This window comes from Hemitrygon akajei, chromosome 28 (genome assembly GCF_048418815.1).
Source record: "Hemitrygon akajei chromosome 28, sHemAka1.3, whole genome shotgun sequence".
In the NCBI taxonomy this organism is placed as follows: Eukaryota; Metazoa; Chordata; class Chondrichthyes; order Myliobatiformes; family Dasyatidae; genus Hemitrygon; species Hemitrygon akajei.
The window spans coordinates 2,595,620-2,620,113 of NC_133151.1; the positions used below are offsets into that span (position 1 = coordinate 2,595,620).

The following is a 24,494-nucleotide window of genomic DNA, read 5'->3' on the forward strand; positions in this document are numbered from 1 at the left end:
CAGAGATATTATGAACTAGATGAAAGATCACATAAGGTCCTTGCATGGCAGTTAAAAACAGACCAGACTTCTAAAACAATAAATGCAATTCGAACAAGAGTAAATAAAATTACTTATAAACCTTTAGAAATTAATGAAGCTTTTAAGAATTTTTATTCTGAGTTGTATAAATCAGAATCACAAAATGACAATGTCACGATAGAAAGGTTTTTATCACAAATAACTCTTCCAAAATTAAATACGGAAGAACAGAAGGGATTAGATATGCCTTTTACATTGAAAGAGGTCGAAGAAGCCCTAAGATCACTTCAGAGTAATAAATCTCCAGGAGAAGATGGTTTTCCGCCTGAATTCTATAAAAAGTTTAAAGATTTATTAATTCCTCCTTTTATGGAGTTAATACATCAAGCGGAAAGAATGCATAAACTTCCAGAATCTTTTTCGACAGCTATTTTAATAGTATTGCCAAAAAAAGATAGAGATCTTTTAAAGCCAGCATCATATAGACCTATTTCTTTATTAAACACCGATTATAAAATAATAGCAAAAATTTTATCTAACAGATTATCTAAATGCTTACCAAAATTAGTACATATGGATCAAACAGGATTTATTAAAAATAGACAATCGACAGATAATGTAACTCGGTTATTTAGTATAATTCATTTAGCGCAGAAGAGGGAGGAAATGAGCGTGGCAGTTGCTTTAGATGCAGAAAAAGCATTTGATAGATTGGAATGGGATTTTTTATTTAAGGTATTGGAAAAATATGGATTAGGAGTATCTTTTATAAAATGGATTAAAACCTTAAATACTAATCCCAAAGCTAAAGTAGTGACAAATGGTCAAATTTCAACACCATTTCAGTTAACAAGGTCAACTAGGCAAGGTTGTCCATTATCACCTGCTTTGTTTGTGTTGGCAATAGAGCCATTAGCTGAATTAATTAGAATGGACCCAGATATTAAGGGTTTCAGAGTTAATCAGGAAGAATACAAGATTAACTTATTTGCTGATGATGTTCTGCTTTATTTAACAAACCCATTGCACTCGTTGCGTAAATTATCCTATAGATTAGAAGAATATGGGAAAATATCAGGTTATAAAATAAATTGGGATAAAAGTGAAATTTTACCTCTTACTAAAGGAGATTATAGTCAATGTTGATTAATAACTCAATTTAGATGGCCGGCAAATGGTATAAAATATTTAGGTATAAGAGTTGATAATGACATAAAGAACTTATATAAATTAAATTACTTACCACTATTGAAAAAAATTCAAGAAGATCTTGATAAATGGATGGTATTACCAATAACATTAGTAGGTAGAGTAAATACCATAAAAATGAATATATTCCCTAGACCACAATAATTATTTCAATCACTACCAATACAACTACCCCAGAAGTTTTTTCAAGAGTTAAATAAATATGTGAGGAAGTTTCTTTGGAAAGGTAAGATGTCAAGAATATCGTTGGAAAAATTGACATGGAAATTTGATCTAGGAGGGTTACAACTTCCAAATTTTAAGAATTATTATAAAGCAAATCAACTTAGATTTATTGCATCTTTTTTTGAGAAAGATAGACCGGCATGGATTAGAATAGAACTAGATAAAATAGGAGAAAATACACCAGAAGATTTTATATATAAATGGGAATCTAAATGGATACGGGAAAAGAAAGAATCTCCTATATTAAAACATTTGATTGACTTGTGGAATAAGATAAATGTTGATGATGAGACAAAGAAATCCTTATTAGCAAAGAGATCTTTAATTCAAAATAGACTTATTCCTTTTACAATGGATAATCAACTTTTATATACCGTAGATGCCGGATTATAAGCCGCTACTTTTTTCCCACGCTTTGAACAGCTTTGAACACTGCGGCCTTTACTACGGTGCGGCTAATGCATGGTTTTTTTTCATGCCGCCAAAAACATTTTGCCTCGTAACAGTAGACCAATAAAATTGATGAGTAGTTCACAGAGGTCCAATGAAATTGTACGATAAATCAAGCGCACTTTCACAATTAAATTATTGTAAATCAGTCATTTGTACTCACCCTCATCAACATGGAAAACACTCGAAGAAAAGCATTGTGCTGCCTTTACGGCAGTTATTTAGTTTATAATATTTTCACTTAGTAATTCATTTGTTAGTATTTTCTAGTTAAAGTTAGAAGTGTTTTAAGTATATTTGTTTTCTGTACTACATCCCGGGATGCTATGACGTCACATCCAGTTTCGCCGCGTCTTGTGGGGAAATACCGGTTTGCGATAAACGGAAAGGTGGGGGGGGGAGCACATTAGACCCGCGCAAGAACGCTGCTTTTAAGTTAAAGGCGATCAATAACTTTTCCTGGTAGGCTGCAGTATATATTTTTTTAGCAGTCGTTAGGAGATATTGGAATGTTGTTCGTGCACTGTTCAGTAAAAAAGTATACGCAACATAATTTGTGTGTTACCGATACGTATGTATATTTAAAAGTAGCCATGTTACAGGCATGGTTCGAAAAAAAGCATTTGCAATATGTATTTGTTTATGTTACCATACAGATTTAATTAAAAGTTAAAAAATTCTCACGTGTAATATCTTTCTGTGTAAATATCTCATATTACAACGTGGGACACCTGCGGCTTAAAATCCGGTGAGGCTTGTACAAGTACAAAATTGATTTTCTTTCTAAAATTAGAGCCTGCGGCTTTTAATCAGGTGCGCTCTGTAGTACGGAATCTACGGTAATTGGTTTCAAAAAGGGATTAGATATATAGGAGATTGTTTTGAAGGAGGTATATTAATGTCATTTGATCAATTAAAGAATAAATATAAAGTATCAAACAACACTCTTTTTTGTTACTTCCAACTACGGGCTTATTTAAGAGAAAAATTAGGTCAAACAATGTTATTGCCGAAATCTAATGAAATAGAAACTTTAATTCAAAAAGGAAAGATTAAAAAATTTAACTCTTGTATGTATAACTTGATTCAAAAACAGGCAATTAAACAAGGAGTCCATAAGTCAAGACAAAAATGGGAAAGTGACTTGAATATTAAAATTGAAGAAACAAATTGGTCAAGACTATGTCTTGATAGTATGACAAATACAATAAATGTCAGGTTAAGATTAGTGCAATATAATTTTTTACATCAATTATATATTACACCACAAAAAATAAATAAATTAAACCCAAATTTATCTGATCAGTGTTTCCGATGTAACCAAGAAATTGGTACTTTTTTACATTCTACTTGGTCTTGTTCTAAAATTCAACCTTTTTGGACAAATTTAAGAGTTTTATTGGAACAAATTATTGGAACACAACTTCCACATAATCCAATATTATTTTTACTAGGCGATATTGAAGGGATAAAACCGAAACCCAAATTGAATAAATATCAGAAAGAATTTATAAAAATTGCACTGGCAGTAGCCAAAAAGGCTATTGCAGTTACTTGGAAATCGGATACATATTTAAGTATAGGTCGTTGGAAGAAAGAAATTTATGGCTGTATTCCACTTGAAAAAAATTACTTATAATTTAAGAGATAAATATAAAACATTTTTGAAAATTTGGCGCCCTTATTTACAAAAGACAGGATTAAATATATAGGTGCTCCGAAGATGAAATAATTGGTTATTTGGGGAAATAAATAAACATATATACTAAAGTTATTACAAACTCCATGGAGCATGTGGGGATCTTCCAATATCCAGGCACTCTTTCTTTTTTTTTCTTTCTTTCTTTCTTCTTTTTTTTTCTATAGGGATGTTAGGGGGGAGGGGTTAAGGGGAGGGGGGATGGGTAATATATATATTTTTTTCATATACTTTTATTTCTGTAATTACTTGAAAATGCAATTTAAAAAAGTTAAAAAAAAGATCCCTCTGATCCTCCACACTGCCAAGAGTCTTACCATTAATACTATATTCTGCCATCATATTTGACCTACCAAAATGAACCACCTCACACTTATCTGGGTTGAACTCCATCTGCCACTTCTCAGCCCAGTTTTGCATCCTATCAATGTCCCGCTGTAAGCTCTGACAGCCCTCCACCCTGTCCACAACACCTCCTAACCTATTCAACCTTTCCCTCTAACTCGGGCTCTCAAAACCCAGCAGCATCCTTGTACGTTTTCTCTGTACTCTTTCAAACTTGCTGATATATCTCCCTGTAGGTAGGTGATCAGAACTGCACTCTAATATTCCAGATCAGACCTCACCAACATCTTATAAAGCTCAATGCAACATCGCAACTCATCTCTAACCGCTCTCAGTTCTAATGAAAGGTTGTCAAGCTGAAGTTTTAACACCGTTTCTCTCAAAATGCTGCCCTGGAGTATTCTGCTTTTATTTCCCTTAAATCATAAGGCATAGGAGCAGAATTAGGCCATTCAGCCCATCAAGTCCTCTATGCTATCTTGGCTGATTTATTGTCTTTCTCAATTCCATTCTCCGCCCTTCTCCCCGTAATCTTTGATGCTGTTACCGATCAAGAACCTGTCAAGCTCCACTTTAAATATATCCAATGACTAAACCTGTGGGAATGAAATCCACAGATTCCCCACCACCTGTCTGTAGAAATTCCTCCTCACCTCTGCTCTAAAGGGACGGCCTTGTACTCTGAGGCTGTGCTCTCTGGTCCCAGTATTCCCGGCTGCAGGAAACATCCTCTCCACGTCTACTCCGTCTAGGCCTTTCAATATTTGACAGGTTTCAATGAGAACCTCTCCCCCCCCCCCCCCACTCATTCGTCTAAACTCGGGCAAATACAGGCCTGGAGCCATCAAACACACCTCACAAGTTAACCCTTTCATACCCATGGTCGTTCTCTGGACCTTCTCCAATGCCTATCTTCCATTCCGTGTTCTTAAACCTGAGGTTGTCTAATTACTGCGATCTGATTGACTTCAGCATCTCCAATATTGAAGGGCCCCTTTGGCTTGTTTCTCTGAAACGGGTTCCCAACCTTTTTATGCACCATGGACCCCGACCATAAACCAAGGAGTCCGTAGACTCTGGGTTGGGAACCCCAGCTCTGGAAAAACAAACTTTCTATGGGGATTGGATTGATGACCAAAACAGAATGCAAATGCATCCATTTTTTTTGGTCTCTATAACAAATTGCCACTAACTTAATAACGCCGTACCCTGCAGACCTTGCCATCCTCTCACAGTAATCAGAGGTCTGAGGTCCCACACCGCCAGGTTCAACAGCAGCTACTTCCCTTCAGCCATCAGAATGAGAACCAGGTTTAATATCACTGGCATATGATGTGAAATATGTTGTCTTTGCGGCAGCAGTACTATGCAATACATGATAATAAAGAACTGTGTTGGCGCGTGGCCTAGTGGATAAGGCATCGGTCTAGTGATCTGAAGGTCGCTGGTTCGAGCCTTGGCTGAGGCTGCAAGTGTGTACTTAAGCAAGGTATTTAACCACACATTGCTCTGCGATGACACCAGTGCCAAGCTGTATGGTCCTAGTGCCCTTCCCTTGGACAACATCGGTGGCGTGGAGAGGGGAAGGCCTGCAGCTTGGGCAACTACCGGTCTCCCATACAACCCTGCCCAGGCCTGCGCCCTGGAAACCATGGTCTCACAAGACTAACGGATGCCTAAAGAAAGAACCATGAATCGCAATAAGTGTAATTATTAAATAAGTAGTGCAAAAACAGAAATATAAAAAGTAGTGAGATGGTGTTCATGGGTTCAATGTCCATTCAGAAATCTGATGGCAGAGGGGAAGAAGCTGTTCCTGAATTATTGAATGTGTGCCTTCAGGCTTCTGTACCTCCTTCCCGAAGAGAACAAGGGAAGATCTGGGTGGTGGGGGTCCTTAATGACGGATGCCGTCTCTTTGAGGCACCGCTCCTTGAAGATGTCCTGGATACGGCAGAGGCTGGTGCCCACGATGGAGCTGACTGAGTTTATTTCGATCCTGTGTAATGCCCCCCACACCCCGCCACCACCAACATACCAATTAGAATGCTATCCACGAATGTTTTTGGAGACATACTAAATCTTCCCAAATTCCAAATGAAATATAGCCGCCGTCTCGCCTTCTTTGTAGCTGCTTCGAAACGTTGGGACCAGGTTAGGTCCTCAGAGATATTGACTCCCAGGAACTTGAAATTGCTCACTCTCTCCACTTCAGATCCCTCTATGAGGACAGGTGTGTGTTTCCTTGTCATACCCTTTCTAAAGTCCGTAATCAGTTCTTTGGTCTCACTGACCAAAGTTCTTAAAGCAAACAACACAACTCCAAACACTACAGAACTCCCCTGACCTTATTGACTGCACACACGTCATACTAAAATGGACTTCTTGTATCCTTGGAAAAATTGAGTTCAATTTATTTAATTTTGGTCATTAAAGTTCCTTGTAAGATGCCACAAGCATGTGATGCCGCTGGAAGTCGGTTTTTCATTACGCCTGTTTTTTGTGCATGTGACAATAAATTCAACTGGCCTTCATAAATGATACCTTCATTCTCAAAGCTAGCCACTTAGTCACGAAAATGACGCCAGCAACTGTTTGCTCTGAGCACAATATATTGTCCAACTCCTACACGAGTGAGCGGTCAAGATGGCGTCTGTGTACAACGCTCTTTCGGTCGACATCTTCCAGATAGATTATGAAACCGTACATTTCACTTCTTTTATGCCTTTTGTTGTTGTTTTTTTTTTGTCTTGGATGCGATCCTGGAATTGTCGGAGCCTGTGACTTGCAGTTTGGAAATTGGGCGTTTCAGCGCTCCGCAGTCTCTGAGAGGATTCCGGGAGGCAGTGAGCGCAAACCTCGCGGCAGTAGGGCTGCGGGACGGGATGCGAGTTGCTGTTCCACTCCATTTCGCTGATTAAAGCTTCACCGATTAGAGCGACCAGGGAGACTGAAACATCGAAGCTGAGCGCCAGCTGCCTATCGATAGGGGATCGCTCCGTTGCCGGACAGGAGAGACTGCCATTTGATCACTGGTGGGATCACTCACTACCAGAGAGGGAAAGGCCTGTCACTGTGTCCAGTGAATGTTACCCAAGTCCATCTCCCACCCCACCCCCCCCATCCTCATCACATTCTACAGGGTTTGTATCGAGAACATCCTGAGCAGCTGCATCACTGCCCGGTTCGGAAATTGCACCGTCTCGGATCGCAAGACCCTGCAGCGGATAGTGAGGTCGGCTGAGAAGATCATCGGGGTCTCTCTTCCCGCCATCACGGACATTTACACCACACGCTGCATCCGCAAAGCAAATAGCATTATGAAGGACCCCACGCACCCCTCATACAAACTCTTCTCCCTCCTGACATCTGGGGAAAGGCACCGAAGCATTCGGGCTCTCACGACCAGACTATGTAACAGTTTCTTCCCCCAAGCTATCAGACTCCTCAATACCTAGAGCCTGGACTGACACCTTACTGTCCTATTGTCCTGTTCATTATTTATTGTAATGCCTGAACTGTTTTTGTGCACTTTATGCAGTCCTGGGTAGGTCTGTAGTCTAGTGTAGTTTTTTTTTCTGTGTTGTTTTTTACGTAGTTCAGTCTAGTTTTTGTACTGTGTCATGTAACACCATGGTCCTGGAAAATGTTGTCTCATTTTTACTGTGTACTGTACCAGCGGTAATGGTCGAAATGACAATAAAAGTGACTTGACTTGAATATGGACTTGGACTATAGACATTTTTTTCAGTCTGTGTTTTTATATTCTATGTCTTTGCCCGATCTTGTTTTTTTGTGGGGGGGAGGGGGATTTGGGGCTCAGTGTGTCCGTTCTGTTTTCTTTTGTTTTTTTTAGAGTTGATGATCGTGCTGCCTTTCTTTACTTTCTCGATTCTGTGGCTGTCTGGAGAAGATGAGTTTCAGAGTTGTATGCTTTGATAATAAATGAACCTTTGAATGTCCCTGACGTTACTTGGAAACTGTTCGGCAACAGTCTCCCGCTGCTAATTAGCATAGCGTCTGAAATAAACGAAGGAAATCTCAACTATTTTCTCGAATAGTTTCAGTTCTTCAGCAGCTGTCCCAAATAAGTGGCTGTCCCAATTAACTGATGGCCCAGTTCACCAGAATCCACTGCACTTGAATGAAAGGAGTGATTAAAACATCCGGGATCCTGAGGGACCTTGACAGGGCGTATTTGGAGGGATGTTTCCTTTTGCAGGAAAATTTGGAACTTTGGGGGTCACTGATTTAAAACTAAACGTTTTTTCCTCTGAGTGCTGAAGCTTTGGAGTTCTCTTTCTTAAAGGACAGCGGAAATAGAGTTTTTAAATATATTTTAAGATAGACAATAGACAATAGGCAGTAGGGGGCAGGCGTAGGCCATTCAGCCCTTCTAGCCAGCACCGCAGTAGAGACAGAAAATCAATAAACAAGGGGGTTTCTCCGTGCCCTTAAACCCAGGGTCGTGGCTCAGACTTAATCATCTTTTTTAAGTGCGTAGGAATGGGTTTAGGGACAGAGAGAAGAGTTAAAGGTCGGGTTAGGGTTGAGGGACAGAGATATGGAGGAGTTAGAGGTCTCCGCTCGACACACCATGTTCGGAGTCCAGCGACGAGGGTGGGTGATGAAAACCACTCACAGCTGAGGACTCTGCTCTCCACTCGAAGGCCAGCGACATGGGCGGGTGATGAAGGATGTCTGCAATCCAGGCCTCTTGCTGCACGCCCAAGAGGCCAGCGATCAGGAATCCTTGCGAGGAGGAGCCACGAGTGCTGGTCAGTCGGTGTGCCTGTGGTTCACCCCTGAAGTCTGGGGTCTTGTAATTGGTTGGTCCGGGAGTCGATACTGAAGATCGGAGCCCGGAGGTCGATCAGTAGTGTAGAAGTCAAACCCTGGTGACTGGAGGCCTGTCTGAGGGCTGGATGAGTGTGTGTGGAAAGGGTTGGTTTTGCTGTTGCTGTCTTGTTGCTTGCTGGTTTCTGTGTCGTCCTGCCGAGCCTTGTGAACACACTACGTCATCGCTGGAGTTGCCCCCAGCATATCCTCGGACTGCGTCGGCCGCGGAAACAACCGACAACGCTTCTCTGTATATGTCACATACCTGTGACAAATAAAGCTCATCTTTCATCTCCCCTTTGGCGAGGAGAAGGCGCTGAAGAACTTGGCTCAGAGTAACTGAAGTATTAATATGGGTAAAGGCATTGGCTGGTCAATTCCCAAAATTCTGATGTGCAGTTTTTTGTGTGAACTTCTGGAATGGTGCAAAAAAATTTAAAATGGCTACCGTTCCTTTCCACTCCATCTGATCTTTAGCAGCTGTGCCCATAAAATGTTTTGTGATCTGATTTATCGGCCAATATTATACGTTCTGTTTTTTTCCCCCAACTACCTCAGTCTCCACCCTACCATCAACCTCACCGTTGCGTTTGCCTTCGACTTGAAATAGTATTTTGCCCTTTTTCTTTCTCTTTCAGTACACGGAGGAGCAGGCCAGAAAACTGGGCCTGGTTGGCTGGGTGAAGAACACGGTGGGAGGCACGGTGACGGGGCAGGTGCAGGGGGCAGCCGAGAAAGTGAACTTCATGTAAGTAGCCCAAGATGGAGGTAAGGTAGCCACTCTTCAACGAGTACTCGTGGTGGAATAATATTCCATTGCATTTATTAATTGCCAAGAGAAGCAAAAGCGGGAGATGTTCAGAGTATATTTATTATCAATGTGCATATATGTTAGGTTCTTTTGGGTTGTCATGGGACAAGCTCCCACTACTTACTAAATGCTTCCAATGGTGTGCGTCTCAAATAGCCTCTGACAACCAAGCCCGTCTCCTGGCCTTCACCTGTTTTAGAAAACCTAGCACATTTATTTTTCAACATAGTCCCCTCCTACATTTACACACTTAGTCCAGCGGTCGAGGAGCATACGGATCTTGGACCTCCAGAAAGTGTCCACAGCAGGGGTGATTGATAAGTTCGTGGCCTAAGGTAGAAGGAGATGAGTTATTAACTTCAAACTTTCTTCATAATCACTCAGAGTTGAACTGCGTGTAACGAGAGCTGTATGACTCATTATCGAGCCTAACGGCCGAGGGTAAGGATTACCTCGTATATCGCTCTTTGGAGCAGCACAGTTGTCTCAGTCTGTTACTGAAAGTGCTCCTCCGTTCAGCCAAGGTGGCGGGCAGAGGGTGAGAAACATTGTCCAGAATCGCCAGGATTTTTCCGTCGGGTCCTTTGTTCTGCCACAGCCTCCAGTGTGTCCGGTTTGATTCCTGTAACAGAGCCAGGCTTTCTAATCAGTTTATTGAGCCTGTTGGCATCACCCTGTGTTGATGCCATTGCCCCATCACACCACCACATAGAAGATTGTACTGGCAGCAACAGACTGGTAGAACATGTGAGGGAGAGGCCTGCACACTCCAAAGGACCTCAGTCTCCTCAGGAAGTAGAGGCGACTCTGGCCCTTCTTGTACACAGCCTCTGTGTTGGTTCTCCACTCAAGTCTGTCATCCAGGTGCCCCCCCCCGCCCCCAGGTACTTGTAGGTCCTCACCACATCCACGTCCTCACCATCGATAGTAACAGGGAGCAGTGCAGGCTTAGTCTTCCCAAAGTCCATCACCATCTCCTTTGTCTGACTGATGCTGAGCTGCAGATGATTCAGCTCGCACCATTTGCCAGAGTCCTCCACCAGGGCCCTGTATTCATCCTCCCGTCCTCCCTTCATACACCCGACTATTGCTGAGCCATCAGAGAGTTTCTGCAGATGTCATGACTCAGTGTTGTATCTAAAGTCCCAGGTACACAGGGTAAACAGGAGGGGAGCCAATACGGTCCCCTGAGGGGTCCCAGTGCTGCTTATCGCCACATCTGAAACAGCACAGTCTGTGGTCTGCCAGTCAGGTAGTCCATTACCCAGGATGCAATGGAAGTGCCAGCCTGCATTGAACAGAACTTTCCCCCCTAGCAACAAGGGCTGTATGGCATTGGGGGCAATTGAGAAATCAAAAAACATGAGACAGTTGTGCGTGAAAATCCTAGGAGATCAGCCGTTTCTGAGATACTCAAACCACCCCCATTGGGCACCAACAGTCATTCCACGGTCAAAGTCACTTGGATCACATTTCTGCCCCATTTTGGTGTCTGGTCTGATCAGCAACTGAACCTCTTGACCGCATCTGCATGCTCTTACGCGCTGAGTTGCTGCCACGTGATTGGCTGATTAGATATTTGCATTAACGCGCAGGCGTACAGGTCAGCCTACCTAATAAAGTGGCCACTGAGTGCGTTTTATCTTGTTGCCACAGACAATTTCCTACAGCAATGGTAGAAAGCAAGCCATTGATTCATCTGCAGTCGTGCTTAGACCTATTGTGGCCTGTAAGTAAGGTTCACTTCTCCAAGAGGACCACAACCTTGTCGTTGGGTTTGGAGGCTGGCTTGCCTCAATGACCCAGAGAGCTGTGTCAGGGCTTTACCCTTTGGCTCTTGGTCGGGTCACCCATGCCGAACAGGTCAAAGGGTAGAGGCCAGATTAAGAGTGGTCGACCGGTCCTCCAGGTTCGGGGGTTCAGCTCAGGGCCAACAACCCTGACCGGTCAGAGAAAACCATTAAGGAAACAGCAATGAAGAATCCTTCTCCATCTGACTGCGATGGTATTCCCGAATCTCCACCTGGGATTTACATGACTGAGAGTAAGCCGAGACTGACATGATGAAGGAAGCCACGAATGCCACCAGAGATGGAGGACTTCCATTCCTGTCCTAAATGCCGGCAGTGTAACAGGCAAAAGAGGATGTAAAGTTCACTGCTCCATTTCTGTAAAGAGTAGATCCGTAGATCTTGAAGAATACAAATACAAAATGTTGAAGATTTTTTTTTTAAACGCACAACTTTATTGTTTCTGAAGACTTATGATCATTTGTAAAATTTTGTCTTTGACACACTGAACAGAGCTGTAGACAGACGTGATACACGCCTCTTGAAATATCCAAATTGGCGAACAAGACACTTGTGTATTTAATATTTTCAATAATATTTCAGTGATCTTGTATTATATAATAGGACATAGAAGAGTACAGCACAGGAACAGGCCATTCGGCCCACAATGTTGTGCTGTACCAGCTAAAAAGCAAATCAAAAACACCCAAATGCTAATCCCTCCTCCCTACACCGTGTCCACATCCCTCCATCTCCCTCACATCCTTGCGTCTATCCAAACATCTCTTCAAAGCCTCTAATGTATTCGCCTCCACCACCATGCCAGGCATTTGACACTCTGAGTAAAAACTTACCCCTCACATCCCCCTTGAACCTACTTCTCTTCCCCAACCTTCAATGCGTGCCCTCTGGTACTAGACATTTCAACCTGCGGGAAGCAGGGTTAGTATACTGTGTATATAGTCTGGTTCCTGGTGACATTTAAACAGAGTTCAAAGTGCATTTATTATCAAAGAATATAAACTATTACACAAACTTCAGATTTGTCTCCTTACAGGCGGCCACAAAACAAAGAAACCCAGTAGAACCCTTTTTTTAAAAAAAAAGGTGGCCATCAAACACCCAATGTGCAGAGAAAAAAAAAACAAATCTTGCAAACAATAAAAACAAGCAAATAACATTCAGCACTGACGTTCACAAAGGCGAGTCCACAGCCGATTCAGGAGTGCCTTAGTTGCAGGCCACAGCCTCAGTTCAACGTAGAGACGAGTAAACCTTGCGGCGCAGTGAGCTGAACACTGGCCTGACCCTCGTCTCCCGCCCCGACACCCTAACCGTTTCAATCTGATTCAGTGTTTAAATCGTCCAAACCTCGGTTTGTTCCTTGCTCACAGGCCCCGGCACCTTGATTTGGCCTGTAGTCAAACTTTCCAGTTCAGCCCAGCACCTAAATCGACCAAACCTCAGGTCTTTCCTTGCTCAGGCCCAGGCTCTGCCTGGATTCTGCCCTTGCCTCACCTCAGTTCTGCCGCATCAAATCACCTCCTGCAATGGCCAAACTTTGCCTGGGCCAAGCCACCTCATTCAACTTGTACACAGCAAGACACAACCATCCTGCACCTTCAGTACTTTAGTCCATATCCCAAAGCCTACTCCAGGCCTTGGGCCTAATTCAGGCCTTGGGCCTACTCCAGTCCTTGGGCGTACTCTGAGCAGCTCCAGGGTTTGGATCTGAGGACTCAATTTTGGTTCGTAATGCTGTTGTAGTTTGCTTCAATTGTTTGCATGATTAATCTTTTTTTTTCTTTCTCTTGCACTCTGGGTATTGGTCTTGTATTTTTAATCTTATTCTTTTTTTTCTCTTTAATGGGGTTCTTTTAGGTTTCTTGCTCTGTGGCTACCTGTGAGCAAGCAAACCTCAAGGTTGTATAATTTATACGTTCTTTGAAAATAAATAAATTTACATCTTGAATAATGCCAGGTCATGCAAGGCGGTTCAAAAGCTCAACTCCAAAACGGAATTTACCGGCTATTGGTTGAAGTGATCATTTACCAGAAAAAGTATGATTGATAAAACATGGGAATGGGGCCCCAGTGAGCCAAATGCCACACCATTGAGATTTCTCAACAGTGGGATATTGGATTATTGGAGTTTTACCATATAAAGGTAGAGGTTATAAATGACCTATTTAAAACATACCCCTCTGGGGAACCAAATCAGTTAAACCTTGGTTTTAAAACTGAAGTACATCAAAGTTTAAATCACCAATTAAAGGAAAGGACAAAATTAGCAAAGCTGTGCATTGGACATTTTTCCGTATTTTTTCGGACATGAAGATCTTTTTAAAGATTTGTCCCTTCCACAGTAAACTAGGCCAGATATATGCTATTTTTATAAAGACCATTTAGCACAAAGTCAGAAATTCATTGGAGAGAGGTGTGTGAATGAGGTCAGGTTATAAATGTATCCCATCTGTGGAGAAGATAGATTTTCCTGAAAGCAGCCATCAGGACTAGATTCAGAAGGTAGGTGCTACCAGTTTCCAAACGCAATCAAGTTACGACCCTTATTTTACAAATATACAGTAGCCACTTTATTAGGTACCTTGTCATCTTCTGCTGTAGCCAATCCACTTCAAGGTTTGACGCATTTTACGTTCAGAGATGCTCTTCTGCACACCACTGCTGTAACGTGTGGTTACTTGAGTTACTGTCACCTTCCTGTCAGCTTGAATCGGTCTGGCTGTTGTCATTAACAAAGCATTTTCATGCTCAGAACTGTCACTCACTGGACTGGATGTTTTTCGTACCGTTCTCTGTAAAATCTAGAGACTATTGTGAAAATCCCAGGAGATCAGCAGTTTCTGAGATACTCAAACCACCCTGTCTGGCACCAACAATCGTTCACGGTCAAAGTCACTTAGATCGCGTCTCTTCCCCATTCTGTTGTTTGGTCTGAACAACAACTATGCCTACACCTCCTGGGGTTCTGTCAGAGTCCATGATCTACAGCTGCACTCAAACTGTGGTTTTCCCTGGCGGTGGGTTCCCGCTTCAAGAGCTCGCTGAACTGGCCGTTTTCGATACCTCCAGGAGCAGCCTGGAAGACGTGTGGCATCTTCGAGGTACAGCCTCAAGCCGCACCTATGGACCTGATTCCTCAACAGTGTCGCCAACCGAAGCGCCGCGGGAAGTCGAAACATCGAGACAGCTGTCGGAGGCCTCTGCGCTCGAGCGATCGCTCTCTCCCTCGATGAGGGGGAGGGGAGAGTGCTGGTTCTCGAGTCGGGTGAGCTCGAATAAGCGCCGCCTCAGACTCTAACACCGAAACGGCGATCTGTTCATCTCCCATCTCGCTGCGGAAAGGGTGACACCTCTCTCTCTCCCCCTTACTAGTGAGAGAGGGGCCTGTCGAATTGTCGGGTGGGCAATGGTTGTCGTTGGACTGCAGGTCGTGGTCTCTCTGGGGGCTTTGCCGTAGTACTGATGCTACCCGCTGGAGCAAGTGGGGGCAGGAGGAGGGTTGAATCTTTGCTGCTCTTTGTGCGTGGGGGGGTGTTAGCGATCTTTGGCGTTCTAACGTTTTCCTGTCATTCATTCTTTGGGGGGTTTTCCCCCCTGTTTCGTGGATGTCTGTGAAGTGTAAAAAATTTCAGGTTGTATCCCGTACACCTTCTCTGATATTAAGTGGAGCCTAATAAAGTGGCCACTGAGTGTAACGTAACAAGCAAGTGACCGAGGGCTGGAAAAAATATTTTCCGTTCACACTGGTGGCTTGCTGGCTTTTTTGAGCAGGGTGTCCAGAGGCTGCCATTGTTCATACTTGTACATTGATGGCTCCGGGCCTGTATTTACTCGGATTCCAAAGAACAAGGGGTGACCGCATTGAAACCTATAGAAAGGCCTCGATAGAGTGGATGTGGAGAGGATGTTTCCTATAGTGGGGGAGTCTAGGACCAGAGGACACAGATAGAGTGGATGTGGAGAGGATGTTTCCTATAGTGGGGGAGTCTAGGACCAGAGGGCACAGATAGAGTGGATGTGGAGAGGATGTTTCCTATAGTGGGGGAGTCTCAGACCAGAGGACACAGATAGAGTGGATGTGGAGAGGATGTTTCCTATAGTGGGGGAGTCTAGGACCAGAGGACACAGATAGAGTGGATGTGGAGAGGATGTTTCCTATGGTGGGGGAGTCTAGGACCAGAGGACACAGATAAAGTGGATGTGGAGAGGATGTTTCCTATAGTGGGGGAGTCTAGGACCAGAGGGGACAGATAGAGTGGATGAGGAGAGGATGTTTCCTATAGTGGGGGAGTCTAGGACCAGAGGACACAGATAGAGTGGATGTGGAGAGGATGTTTCCTATAGTGAGGGAGTCTAGGACCAGAGGACACAGATAGAGTGGATGTGGAGTGGATGTTTCCTGTGGTGGGAGTGTTCAGGACAAGAGGACACAGCCTCAGAATAGAGGGGTGCTCTTTTACAATGGATATGTGGAGGAATTTCTTTAGCCAGAGAGTGGTGAATTTGTGGAATTCAATGCCACTGTGGAGGTCTTTATGTGTATTTAAGGCAGAGGTTGACAGATTCTTGATTGGTCGGGGCATGAAGGGATACGGGGAGAAGGCAGGAGACTGGGGCTGAGAGGGAACATGCATGAGGATCTAACCCCGACCCGCCACCTGGGACCAACCGCGGTGGTCAACCAGACGCTCCACGCGAATCTGCCCTCGTCTCCTCTGCAGGCGATCTCCCCCTCGACCTCGGACCCCCGCTCGGGGTCCGTTCCGCCGCCCAGCTCCCAGCATCGCGTCTTCTCCCTCTAACACCCTGGGGCCGACTCCTCAAAAGCCCGCAAAACACTGGCTTACAGACCCACAAGAAAGAATAACAGCTGTCCCAATTGGTTAACAAATGAATACACATCTCGTTATCTGTAATTATAACCCAAACAAGCTGTGAGAGAAAGCACTCTCTCACCAGTTACCATAACAAAGAAGCCATTTTATTAGCCTTAGCAGTAACATAAAAGAAGAAACCCCTTACATATGTATGCATTATACAGTTTTAGTGTAAGTTCTTGGCCATTTAGTCAATACAGGTGCACTACAGTACTCCATATAGGTTTGCTAGGTATATAATATGGTGTTCGCACAACGTCCAAATCACGTAACGTCCGATTTCGCAGAATGTATCGTGGACGTTAAGCGGCGCCTACCTGTGGTTGGCATATCTCACTGCATCTATAGGCCCCCTCGTCTCCATCTGAGATTCTACCAAGACTGGCTGTGTCATCAGCAGATCTACAGATGGTACCTGAGCTATGAATATTTCATCGGTCATGGGGAAAGAAGCCAGAATGAACAATGAGTTGTGAAAGAAGAGCATCTTCTGCCAAACAGCCCCGCCCTAGCTGCTCTGCGGATAGCTGAAGAGAGAGGCGGGGAGGCTGAAGGAGGTGCCGGAGATGGAGACGCAGGCCAATGAAGGCACGACAGCCGTCCTGGAGAAATTAGATCACAGGCACTGTGCTGCCTTTATGGCAGTTATTTAGTTTATAATATTTTCGCGTAGTAATTTGTTAGCATTTTTTAGTTAAAGTTAGGATTGTTTAAATCAATTGATTTGTCTGTAATACATCGCGGCTGCGATGACGTCACATCCGGGTTCGCCGCGTCTTGTGGGGAATTACCGGTTTGAGATTCACGCAAGGGCGGGGGTCACTCACATGTGCGACCATAACGCTGACTAGGGTCTCTCTATGCACCAAAGACACAGTGAAAGCAACGCTGTAAGTCATTAGATAATCGGTATTTTGAGTTAAAATGTTAACGCCGATTCTGTTAAAAGTAACGACGGTCGGTAAGGTTTACCTTTTCGTCAGTTAAAGAGTCGGGATAGTTTGTATTGAAGTGTGTCTAAAGCAGCCAATGGAGCAGCTAGATTCTGACTGTATGCTGCACTTTAATGTAATGTAGTTATTGTAGTTTTACCTTTGCAAGTATTCACAATGTAAATGTGATATTTAGAAGGGAACAAACACTGTACCAATCTTGTATTGTTTTTCAACAGTTTTCACCATGCGTTAATGTGAAGAGTGAACAGTAAATGGTTAATCTTACTGCGGTCTCGTTTGCATTGATTCTGGTTTATCTCGACGTTTACCTCGGCGTTACTTCACACCCGAGCGAGAACGTTACAGTGAAAAAGCGGCATTATCAGGTGTTTAAGGTGCAGCCATGTCAACCCGATCCAGCATCAAGTCGTTGTCAAAGTCATCCTGCGATGGGGGCAGTAGGGCATCAAGTAAGGCCACCCAAGCAAGAGCGAAAGCAGAAGCCGCCAAGGTGCGAGCGCGCTTTGCCAAAGAAGAATTAGAAGTAAAGATGAAAGCGGCTGCCAGAGAAGCCGAAAACCAGAAGAAAGCGGCTGCCAGAGAAGCCGAAAACCAGAAGGAAGCGGCTGCCAGAGAAGCCGAAAACCAGAAGGAAGCGGCTGCCAGAGAAGCCGAAAACCAGAAGGAAGCGGCTGCCAGAGAAGCCGAAAACGAATTGGAAAGGAAAAGGGTAGAGGCACGGTTAGAAGCGCTGAAGCTAGAACGAGAAGCAGCAGCTGCCGAGGTGGAAGCAGAGTTAATAGAAGACGCCGAAGAAATGCATGATCCGAAGGACGGAAAATCTACCTCAGAAAAGATCGGATTGGAACGTACAAGGGACTATGTCCAATCTCAAATGGAATGGAAGACTCTTTCTTCCTCTCCTTACTTATTCGATAACATCCCACTTCACGAGGAGTCTTGGAGAGGCCCGACGGCATCACGTCCATCCGAGGAAGATAATTTACCCTCGCAACTCCGCGATGAACCCAGGAATGCAAGGGCTCACGACAAGTACTTCTCGACACCGAACTTACCGGATTTGGGGAGAAGAGAGGCAAAGACTGAGTCCAGACCAGCAAATCCCATAACAGATGTACAGGTACAGTCATGTACCTGTGGACATGTTCCCTCAGCCCGCACGCCACCTGCAGATGAATCCGCAGCACGGTATTTCGCACGACGGGATCTCGTCACTTCAGGACTATACCGGTTTGACGATAAACCCGAAAATTACCGTGCATGGTACTCCACTTTCACCAACGCTATCGACGGATTCCAGCTCAGAGCAACCCAGGAGTTGGATCTTATGGCAAAATGGCTGGGAAAAGAATCATGCGAACAGGTGAGACGCATGCGTTCAGTGTACATCAACAAACCCGAGCTAGCATTGAAGAAAGCATGGGAGAGACTTCAGGAGGGCTACGGAGCCCCCGAAATTATTGAGGCGGCGCTATGCCAACGTTTGGGAAATTTTCCTAAGGTGTCAGCCAAGGACCACACCAAGCTAAGAGAATTTGGAGATTTACTCATGGAGATTCAAGGCGCCAAAGAAGATGGCCACTCAGCTGGTCTAGTATACCTAGACACTCCAACCGGGATTAGACAACTCGTGGACAAACTTCCATTTGGGCTGCAGGACAGGTGGTTGTCCGTTGCCTCAGATTACAAGGAAGAACACGAAGGTCAATTCCCTCCCTTCGAGTATTTCACCAGGTTCGTGTGCAAGGAGGCGAAGAAGCGAAACGATCCTAGCCTCATAGGTCCAGGAAGCAGTACAATTTACACCAAGCCAGATAAATCCACTTCGAATAATTCCAACATCACTAAACCAGTCTCAGCGCTTAAGACTGAAGTCCTTACAACTAACAACGACTCTAGCAAGAATTGTCCATTGCATAACAAACCCCACCCCCTCAAAAGATGCAGAACGTTTAGGGAAAAACCCCTCGAAGAGAAGAAGGCCCTCCTCGAGGAGAAAGGAATATGCTTTAGATGCTGTTCCTCGACCTCTCACTGTGCAAGAGAGTGTACGATCGCCGTGAAGTGCCTGGAATGTGATAGCACTAATCACGACTGGGCCATGCATCCTGGCCCGTCACCGCAAACCGACAACGCTCCTTCACCCCCACAACAGGACGGCGGGGAGGGAGAAGCTCACTCCAGGACAACTGTTGTCAGCTCGAGCTGTACGGAAGTTTGCGGTCAAGCGCAGGCAAGCCGTTCTTGTTCAAAGATCTGTCTCACTAAGGTGTACCCTAAGGGAGCCAAAGACAAGGCCATCAAAGCCTACGTAATTCTGGACGATCAGAGCAACCGCTCGCTAGTCAGTCCAAAGTTCTTTAACTTGTTCAACATTGAGAGTGAGCAGTTCCCATACTACCTTAGAACTTGCTCAGGCAACATGAAAACTTACGGAAGGAGGGCCGAAGGCTTCCAGATCGAGTCCCTGGATGGTAAAGTCCTCATCTGTCTCCCCCCACTCGTAGAGTGCGAGAAAATCTTGAATAACCGCACTGAGATCCCGACGCCAAGTGCGGTGCTACACCAACCACATCTCCACCACATCGCCAAACACATCCCAGAGCTGGATCCAGAAGCAGAAATACTCCTGCTATTAGGAAGAGATGTTCTCCGGGTACATAAGGTTAGGCAGCAGGTCAATGGACCACACGACGCCCCCTTCGCCCAACGCCTGGATCTGGGCTGGGTGGTGATAGGAGAGGTGTGCCCTGGCAACGAACACAAATCAACGGCTAACACACTCAAGACCAATGTGCTAGAGAGTAGCCGCCATATGATTCTTCAACCCCGCACAAGTTCCATGTGCGTCCAGGAAGCACCACAAGGCTTTAACAAGCGCAAAGTAACTGACGAGACGCTCGGTCAGTCTGTCTTTGCTCAAAAGGAGCATGATAATAAACTCGCTCCATCGGCTCAAGACGCCACCATCTTAAAAACGGAGGACACCAAGGTCTTCAGAGACAAAGCAAATAGTGGGGTCGTCCCACTACCTTTCAGAGAACCACGCCAGTGCTTGCCAAACAACAAAGAGCAGGCAGTCAAGCGGTTCACGCCCTTGCAAAAAACCACGAAAAGGAGACCTGAGATGCAGCAAAGCATCCGATCGACCCACGAGGTACTGGGCACACCAATGGCAGAGGTCACAGCCATTATGAATGCACGACCACTCCTACCCGTGTCTCCTGACCCGGAAAACCCCTTCATACTGTCGCCATCAATGCTCCTTACGCCGAAGGCAGGAGCTGCCCCTCCACCAGGGGACTTCTCCGATAAGGACCTGTACACAAAGCAATGGAGAAGGGACCTTCAAGTTGGAGATTTAGTCCTGCTCAAGGACAAGCCAATCGCCGGCAACTGCTGGCCAATGGCCAGAATCACTGCCACATTCCCTAGTAGGGATGGACATGTCAGGGAAGTCGAGTTGAAAACTACCGACCAAGGCGATGGGAAAATTTACCAAAGGCCTGTTACAGAAGTCATTTTACTTCTACCTAACGACTGATTTAGAGACTGAAGTTTGTATTACGTTCATTGTGACCTTACGAAGGCCAAGCGGGGAGTGTGCTGCCTTTATGGCAGTTATTTAGTTTATAATATTTTCGCGTAGTAATTTGTTAGCATTTTTTAGTTAAAGTTAGGATTGTTTAAATCAATTGATTTGTCTGTAATACATCGCGGCTGCGATGACGTCACATCCGGGTTCGCCGCGTCTTGTGGGGAATTACCGGTTTGAGATTCACGCAAGGGCGGGGGTCACTCACATGTGCGACCATAACGCTGACTAGGGTCTCTCTATGCACCAAAGACACAGTGAAAGCAACGCTGTAAGTCATTAGATAATCGGTATTTTGAGTTAAAATGTTAACGCCGATTCTGTTAAAAGTAACGACGGTCGGTAAGGTTTACCTTTTCGTCAGTTAAAGAGTCGGGATAGTTTGTATTGAAGTGTGTCTAAAGCAGCCAATGGAGCAGCTAGATTCTGACTGTATGCTGCACTTTAATGTAATGTAGTTATTGTAGTTTTACCTTTGCAAGTATTCACAATGTAAATGTGATATTTAGAAGGGAACAAACACTGTACCAATCTTGTATTGTTTTTCAACAGTTTTCACCATGCGTTAATGTGAAGAGTGAACAGTAAATGGTTAATCTTACTGCGGTCTCGTTTGCATTGATTCTGGTTTATCTCGACGTTTACCTCGGCGTTACTTCACACCCGAGCGAGAACGTTACAGGCACCAAGACCTTGGAAAGATTTGATTTTTTTAAAAAAGAACGAAGTTTTAACATGGAAGCATGATTAACAACCGGAACATTGCAAAAGGCCGAATGACACAGTTGCCTCTGTATCATCGCAGCCAGTTCGTTTTTTTTTTCTGGCAACGTCATCTTCCCCGACTGTGAGACACAATTCGTGTGACGGACCGAGGCAACCTAGATTCTCTCTGTCAAGCTTGCCTGCTCCCAGGAAATAAAAGAGATATATTCCTTTGCTTAAAAAAAACGCACTGGACCTATATTTTAAGTGTGAGAGATCAGGTACTTTGGAATTGTTGTGATGATTGTTTCCAGTCACATTGTTTGCACAAATCCTTCGGCTAACTCTTGAAATTCGGTTAGAATGGCAACAAGAGTAGATTCTGTGCTGCCTTATAGTTGCTCCGTTAGTCAGTAAAAGTATTGTTCAAAGTTCAAAGAAAATGCATTTTCGAAGTACGTAATATGTCACCACATACCGTGCCCCGAGATTCATTTTCTTGAGGGTATTCACAGTCGCACTGTAGAACCAATGAAAAACCACACGCGATGATTGACACACAACCAACGTGCAAGGGAAAACCGACTGTGCAAACACAAATAAAAATAATAATGGTGAATAGTAAATAAGTAACACTGAAAGCTGGGGTGGCGGCATCCGCAACGGACTTCGGGCTCGAATCCTGCCGGCTCCGTGCGCGCTCTCCATCCGTGCTCGGTTGCACGTCAAGGTTGCCGCTCGGTCTCATTTTTTAAAAAAAAGGAAAAGTGCGAAGGAAACGTCGAAGGTTGCTCCCGATGCACCACCAGGTGCGAAGAGGAACAGCAAAAAATGAGAACAGGAGACAATAGACAATAGGTGCAGGAGTAGGCCATTCGGCCCTTTGAGCCAGCACCACCATTCACTGCGATCATGGCTGATCATCCACAATCAGTACCCCGTTCCTGCCTTCTCCCCATATCCCTATCTTTAAGAGCTCTATCTAACTCTTCCTTGAAAGCATCCAGAGAATTGGCCTCCACTGCCTTCTGAGGCAGAGCATTCCACAGATCCACAACTTTCTTGGAGAAAAAGTTTTTCCTCAACTCCGTTCTAAATGGCCCACCCCTTATTCTTAAACTGTGGCCTCTGGTTCTGGGCTCCCCCAACATCGGGAACATGTTTCCTGCCTCTAGCGTGTCCAATCCCTTAATAATCTTATATGTTTCAATCAGATCCCCTCTCATCCTTCTAAATTCCAGTGTATACAAGCCCAGTCGCTCCAATCTTTCAACATATGACAGTCCCGCCATCCCGGGAATTAACCTCGTGAACCTACGCTGCACTCCCTCAGTAGCAAGAATGTCCTTCCTCAAACTTGGAGACTAAAACTGCACACAATACTCCAGGTGGGATCTCACCAGGGCCCTGTACAACTGCAGAAGGACCTCTTTGCTCCTATACTCAACTCCCCTCGTTATGAAGGCCAACGTGCCATTAGCTTCTTCACTGCCTGCTGTACCTGCATGCTTACTTTCAGTGACTGATGAACAAGGACAACTAGATCTCGTTGTGCTTCCCCTTTTCCTAACTTGACACCATTCAGATAGTAAAATCCTTGAAAGTGAGGTTGTGGAATCAGTTCAGAGTTGAGGTGAGGACGTTGCCCACACTGGTTCATGAACCTGGCGGTGTGGGACTTAAGGCTCCTGTACCTCCTACCCGATGGCAGCGTCAGGAAGAGAGTACGGGCTGGATGGTGGGTGACGATGGATGATGCTTTCTTCAGGCAGTGCTTCCTGTAGATGTGCCAATTATGGGGAATGCTTTGCTTGTGGTTTTCTCTACCAAGAAGCAGGTAAGAGATCTGACTGGACAACCAACTCACATCCGTGCTGCATCATGCCTTGGTTCCATTCATTACGTAAGACCAAAAGATATATGAGTAGAATTAGGGCATTTGGCTGATCCATTTTCCCTCTCAGCCCAATTCCCCTGCCGTCTCCCCACATCCCTGCATGCCTCAACCAATCAAGAATCTATCAACCTCTGCCTAAAATATTCATAAAGACTTGGCCTCCAAGCTGCCCGTGGCAACGAATTGCTCAGATTCACCACTCTCCAGCTGAAGAAATTCCTCCTCATCTCCATTCTAAAAGGATGCCCCTCTATTCTGAGGCTGTGTCCTCTGGTTTTTGACTCTCCCACCACAGGAAACCTCCTCTCCACATCCACTCTATCGAGGCCTTTCACCATTCGATAGGTCTCAATGAGGTCACCCCTCAGTCTTCTGAATTCCAGTGAGTGCAGAGCTCAGAGCCGTCAAACGCTCTTCATACGACGAGCCATTCAATCCCGGAATCATTTTCGTGAACCTCCTTTGAACCCTCTCCGGTTTCAGCACATCCTTCACAGTGCTTTATAAAACCTCAACATTACATATTGGCTTTTGTATTGCAGTCCTCTTGAAATGAAAGTTAATATCGCATTTGCCTTCCTCACCACCAACTCAACCTGCAAATTAATCTTCAGGGAATCTTGCAAAAGGACTCCCAAATCCATTTGCGCCTCAGGATATTAGATGTGATTTCACTCAGAACTACATTACTCCTGCAGTCAGCGCTTAACTCCTTGATGTGAACACTACCTCGTCATATCTTTTAGCTTTAATATCGAAAGTGGCACTTTTAAAGAGATTAGCTTTGTTTGTCACTTGGGCATCGAAACACACAGTGAAATGTGTCTCTCACATAGACAGACAGACACACACACACGCTCACACACACACTCACACTCTCACTCTCACTTTCACTCTCACACTCACTCTCACTTTCACACTCTCTCACTCTCACACACTCACACACACTCACACACACACACTCACACACACTCACACACACACACTAACACACACACACACTCACACACACTCACACACACACACACTCACACACACACTCACACACACA

General features: G+C 44.7%; 1 protein-coding gene across 1 annotated transcript in view; it reads left to right on the forward strand.

The window, feature by feature from the left end:
• Positions 1 to 24,494, forward strand: part of LOC140717623 (acylphosphatase-2-like) — a 140,221-nt gene that overhangs the window by 110,544 nt on the left and 5,183 nt on the right. Inside the window, exon 3 of the mRNA XM_073031207.1 lies at positions 9,427 to 9,536. Coding sequence (XP_072887308.1) covers positions 9,427 to 9,536 — 110 coding nt within the window. The remainder of the gene's footprint in view (positions 1 to 9,426; positions 9,537 to 24,494) is intronic.